This window comes from Ranitomeya imitator, chromosome 8, assembly GCF_032444005.1.
Source record: "Ranitomeya imitator isolate aRanImi1 chromosome 8, aRanImi1.pri, whole genome shotgun sequence".
In the NCBI taxonomy this organism is placed as follows: domain Eukaryota; kingdom Metazoa; phylum Chordata; class Amphibia; order Anura; family Dendrobatidae; genus Ranitomeya; species Ranitomeya imitator.
The window spans coordinates 57,959,039-57,964,592 of NC_091289.1; the positions used below are offsets into that span (position 1 = coordinate 57,959,039).

Consider the following 5,554-nt stretch of genomic DNA (forward strand, 5'->3'; position numbering starts at 1 on the left):
CACATACAAAACATATATATCACATGACACATAGAATGGCTACCAACAAGCACATAATTTTTTATTTTTCTCTTCTAGAGTTCTGAATCTGGTGCCCAAACAATAGGTCCTTACAGTGGCTCCCAGGGTCGTCGGCGACATTCATGTGGTGGCGGCCGCCGTCGTGTAGGTTTTTTGTTATTTTTTGGGTGGAGGTTAGCAATGTTTCAAATTTGTTGTTAATTTTTTTCCCCCTTTTCAAACAAGTTTCACAGCGTGCTCCAGATTCGGACGGTGAGGAGGTCGGCCTTGATATTGACCTCCTCATCGATCTTGTCAGAGACAGGGAGCCGTTGTGGAATATGGGTGACCGCCGCCATGCTGATCTCTCAGTGACCCGTCGACTCTGGGGGCAAATCTGCTGTGAACTGATACCGAGGTGGGAGGACCTAGATGTTCAGGCCCAGATTCAAGAACGTAAGTATCCTCAGTTCAGTTTTGGTGATGCATTCTAAAATGCTGTTTCTTTTTTTAATCAGATAAATTTTTATTAAGGAAAATCAATGATAACAAATGACATCAAGCTGTTATTCACAGATAATCATATATTTTATGAACATAACTCCCCCCCCTTTTCCCTCCCTTTCCCCCCTTCGAGACCCCTTTAATGCTTTCCCAAATTCCCATCCGATATTCCTTCCCCAATTCAAATACAATTGTATAGTATGAACATCATCTATACCATTATGCATCCTCCCCACAATTCTAATTCCATTTTATCCATGGCTGCCAAATCTTTTGAAATACATCTAGTTTATTTCTCTTAGTATAGATACTTTTTTTCCAATAAAATTATATGGTCCGCCTGCGTAAGAAAGTCTCGTCTAGTCGGAGGGTCCTACCTGATCCAGAACCGAGCTATCAATTTCCTTGCTATGAATAACAGTCTAGCAATCACCAGTTTAACCATAGAGACCGCTGCTATTTCTTCCACATAACCTAATATACAGACCAAAGGGTCTCTGGGAATGACGCACCTATATATCAATTCAATCCGATTCAACACAACTGTCCAGAAGGCAGACAATCTAGGGCAGTGCCACAGCATGTGTAACATGTCTGCCCGTTCCTGCGAACATCGTGGACACTCGGAATCAGACCTCAAACCCATCTTGAACAGTCTATCGGGAGTTCTGTAAGCTCTATGAATCACGTATAATTGAGACATCCACCCAGGTTCGCTCATAGAGATCTTAGTCACATATTCTAAAATAGATTCCCATCTATTATCATTTATCTCTCCCAATTCAGCTTCCCATTTCACTCTAGACTTGATGGGATGTTTGGCTAGAAAGGTGAATAATAAATCTCTATACACTTCTGAAATTGCCCCCCTTGTCCCGCTGTTCTCCAAAATGGAAGCCAGCGTGATATCAATCTGGATCTCAATAAGTTTTTTCCGACATTGCGACCGATACGCATGCTGAATTCTTTTATAATGATATAAATTTAAATGTGATAACTGGAATTCTGTTTGTCACTCCACGAATGACCCATTAGCTGACCCATCCTTCTAATTCCTGCCTCTCTCCAGGGCACAAATCCTTCCATTTGCTTAAATTCTTGCACGTTTATATTATCCCATATAGGTGAGTATTTGGTAAGGCCTGTGACACCCCTAATCTGTTTAACTTTTTACCATACCTTATGAATTAGGAGAACAGTAGGAAACCGAGAACCCAGTTTCAAAAATTGCCCCCCTTCCAAACTCTCACCCAGAGGCCATTTTCCCATCAAATAACTCAAACTACTGGGCAATTGCCCCTTTCCCATCTCCTCCCCCCATCCTCCAATATGCTGGCATTGTGCTGATAAAAATATACCCAAGGGTTAGGGAGCGCCAAGCCCCCTTCCGCCTTTGGCCTCTGCAAAGTTTCTTGTTTAAACCTTGGGTTTCCCCACCCCCATATTAGTTCGTCAAACAGCGATTTCTAAAATGCTGTTTCTAACCAAGTTGTCTTTCTCCTTTTTTAACAGGTGAGCGGATTGTGAAAAGGTGGCGGTCGATCAGGGATCGCTTTAAGAAGGAGTTCAATAAAGAGATGCGGGCCCCCGAGTGGATCTGGAGGACGCAGTAGCACGTACAAATACGCAAGGGCCCTGTCGTTCCTCAGGTCAACGATGGTCACCCGAAGGTAAATATTACCCACCACATGCACTAATGTTTTACATGTCTAACCTCTTTTGCTCTTTCAGCCAGGGCCATGCAATGACAGTATATTAATTGTTTGTTTCTCTCTTTTTCCACAGTACCGTTGGGAGCACTCGGGAGCCTGCAGCACAATTGAACACTTCTGGGGCAATCCCTCAGGAGGCCGCCACCGAGGGACACTTTGACAGTGAGGAACCCTCTGCACCTTCCCACTCTGCACCTTCCCACTCTGAACCTTCCCACTCTACTGATCCCTCTTTCCCATCCACGAGCGCTGGAGCATCCTGGCCGGTTCCATTGCATGTAGCTGCTGGTGAGAACATAGCGTTTCCTGTACCCCACCCCTCTGCTGCAGCCACCTCTAGTACACCTGTAGCATCGGGGCGGTTTCGCCAGAGGGGTCAGGTACATAGTTATGCTCCCGAGTTCTTGCACCTGAATGCATCGTTCCAGAACTGTCTGAAAGTTTTGTCTGAGCAAATGGCTGCAGGATTCAATTTCATAAATAAAAGTACGCTCGAGATGCATACACTTCTGGTAACGATGCGTTCAGAGGCAAAACAGTCACCGAACAACACTTTTTTTCAGTCGGTGCTTGAGCAAATGGAGACTCTATCTACTTCTCAGCAGATGCAAGTAATGGAATCCTGCCAGTCTACTCTAGCGCTAATTGCCTCTAGAGCAGATAGTCTTTCCAACCATCCTCCAACTGGCCCCCCTTCCTCCACTGTCCACCACTACAGCCAGTACCATCCTCCTGACCCGTATCATCAAACTGACCGTGCCCCATCCCGCCCACCTCGCCATCATCCACATCGTGCCCCATCCCAACAGCCACAACACTTTCAGCGTTCCCGTGCCCCTTCCCACCAGCCACACCACCAGCCCCGTGCCCCTTCCCACCATCCACACTACCAGCCTCGTGCCCCTTCCCACCATCCACACTACCAGCCTCCCGCCCGTGCCACTTCCCACCCATATGATGATCCTGACCCATACAACTTCACATCTACTTCATCCTCGCCTCCTCTCCCTGCCCACTTCCAACAGACTCTATCACCCTCTTCCCAAACATCTTCTACACACATCACTCATTCTGCCACCCAATCCTCACAAAACATTTCCTACACCCCTCCATCCTACCAAATTTCTAACCCCAATCCCACTTTCTTGTCCACCCGCTCAATAGCTTTCTCCACTCCTTCACCCCTAACCGTTGAACATTCTCCACCACCATCACATTCCTCTCTCCACACTCCCACTGTCGAAGTGTCCCTATCAGACAGTGCCTCCGATAGTATCTCCACCCCGACGTATGAAAACATTTAGTTACCCCTTTTTTTAGCGTGTTGTTTAATTATGTTAATAAAACTTTTTGGTTGAAAACTCTCTTGTATTTATTCTTTAGGGACAAATAACACTTTTGTTAAACAAGGTTTATTGGTAACAGTAGTACTTTGGGTAAAACCCAAACAGATGCACATCTTGGTTTAAAAATAAACTCAAACAGGTACCCAACATTGATAAAAGGTAAACCCAAACGGGTACGCAACATGGGTAAAAGGTAAACCCAAACAGGTACGCAACATGAGGGTAAAAACCAAACTGGTACACAACATGGGTAAAGGTTAAAGTTATTACTAGGTACATACAAAGTGTTTAAACTCTATCATCCTGCCAGTGTATTCTTCCTTGGGGTGAAATAAAATATTCTGCAAAGTGATCCCGTATTCTGGAAACTGTGGCAGAACTTCTGTATGTCTGGTTGCTATAATCCATCAAGGTGGTTTCGGCAGAGTGGTCCTCAATGGAAAGCTGTTCCTCGGATATAACATAACTGTGTAGGACAACACACGCTTTCACTACCTCATCCACAGTGTCTGTCTTTAAGTTTATGGATGTCAAGAGAACTCTCCATTTGGCGGTTAGGATCCCAAACGCACACTCCACCATTCTCCTTGCACGTGTGAGTCTGTAGTTGAAAATTCTTTTAGTATTGGTTAAACCACGGCTGGAGTAGGGTTTCAAAAGATGCTCTGAAAGCGGAAAAGCTTCATCCCCAACACATACAAATGGCATTGGTGGCACAGAGGTTTGAGGCAGTGGTCTTGGGGGGGGGGGGGAATTGAAAGGTTTGTCCATATAAATGCCGCCCCATAGAAGACAGTTTGAAAACTTGCGAATCATTAGAACGGCCATACGCCCCAATGTCCACCGCTACAAATTTGTAATCCGCATCGGCGATGGCCATCAGCACGATGGAAAAGTACTTCTTGTAGTTGAAATACGGAGATCCAGAACCAGCCGGTTTCACGATACGGATCTGTTTCCCGTCCACCGCACCCAAGCAATTGGGAAACTGGCACACTTCCAGGAATCTGTCAGCTACTTCCAACCATGTCTGCATTGTGGGATGTGGAATGTATTCTTCATGCAGACAGTCCCACAGTGCACGGCAAGTGTGCCTCACTATTCCTGATATTGTGGAAATGCCCAGTCTGAATTGAAAATGTAGGGAAGACAGGGATTCACCGGTTGCTAGGAATCTATGAAGAAAAGGAAGGCAGAAATTACTACAAATTCAAAATATCAAATAAAGAGTCCACAACAAAAGTTGATTCAAAAGAATGCTTACCGAAGAGTGACCATCAGACGCTCAGCCGGGGTAATGGAGAATCGGCAATAGGTATCACTCCTTCTTATCAGATGTTGAACCCGCTCCACCAATATATCAAAGTTCTCCGCTTTCATCCGAACATAGCTGAAAATCTTTTCAGGGTCACCTCGAAGCTCCATATACAACGTTGAAAAGACTCCCCGGGTCATTCTCTGTGCCGTGATGGGGTGGATCCACAAACGGCGTCGTCGCAGACGCATGACACGCTGTCTCTCTTCCTCTTTCTCAATCACAATAGCTTTTAATCGATTCGCCTCTGTGATGAAGTCCACGTTGTTCTGCAGAATCTTTGCAATAATGCCATCCATCTTGCTCTTCTCCAACCCGTCACAGATGTTAAGAACATTGTATATATAGTTTTCAGCCGGCCAATCACCTTTTTAGCCTTTCAGGGGGCGTTTTTTAAAGCCGGATCCGTAAAAAAACGGAAAAACCGGAGGCAACCGGATGAGCCGGATCCGTTTTTTCACCGGATCCGGACACCTGATCCGGCTAAAAAAACGGATCTGGCTCATCCGGTTGCTTCCGGCTTCTATTAAAAAAACGGATCCGGTGATGCGGCGCGACGCCGCATCCGGCATCCAGCAAAAAACCTGATGTGTGAAAGCAGTCTTATACGGCTTTCTACGGCCGTAGAAAATTGCAGCATGCTGCGTTTGTCACCGTATTGTGCAAAAAAACGCCAA

General features: G+C 45.6%; 1 protein-coding gene across 1 annotated transcript; it reads left to right on the forward strand.

Moving 5' to 3' along the window:
* The first annotated feature begins 214 nt into the window (after positions 1 to 214).
* Positions 215 to 3,577, forward strand: LOC138647739 (mediator of RNA polymerase II transcription subunit 15-like). The gene is made up of 3 exons (XM_069736989.1): positions 215 to 456; positions 2,017 to 2,174; positions 2,290 to 3,577. The coding sequence occupies exons 2-3, from the start codon at positions 2,161 to 2,163 to the stop codon at positions 3,518 to 3,520; spliced, it is 1,245 nt and encodes a 414-aa protein (XP_069593090.1). The 5' UTR covers positions 215 to 456; positions 2,017 to 2,160; the 3' UTR covers positions 3,521 to 3,577.
* The last annotated feature ends 1,977 nt before the right edge of the window (positions 3,578 to 5,554 follow it).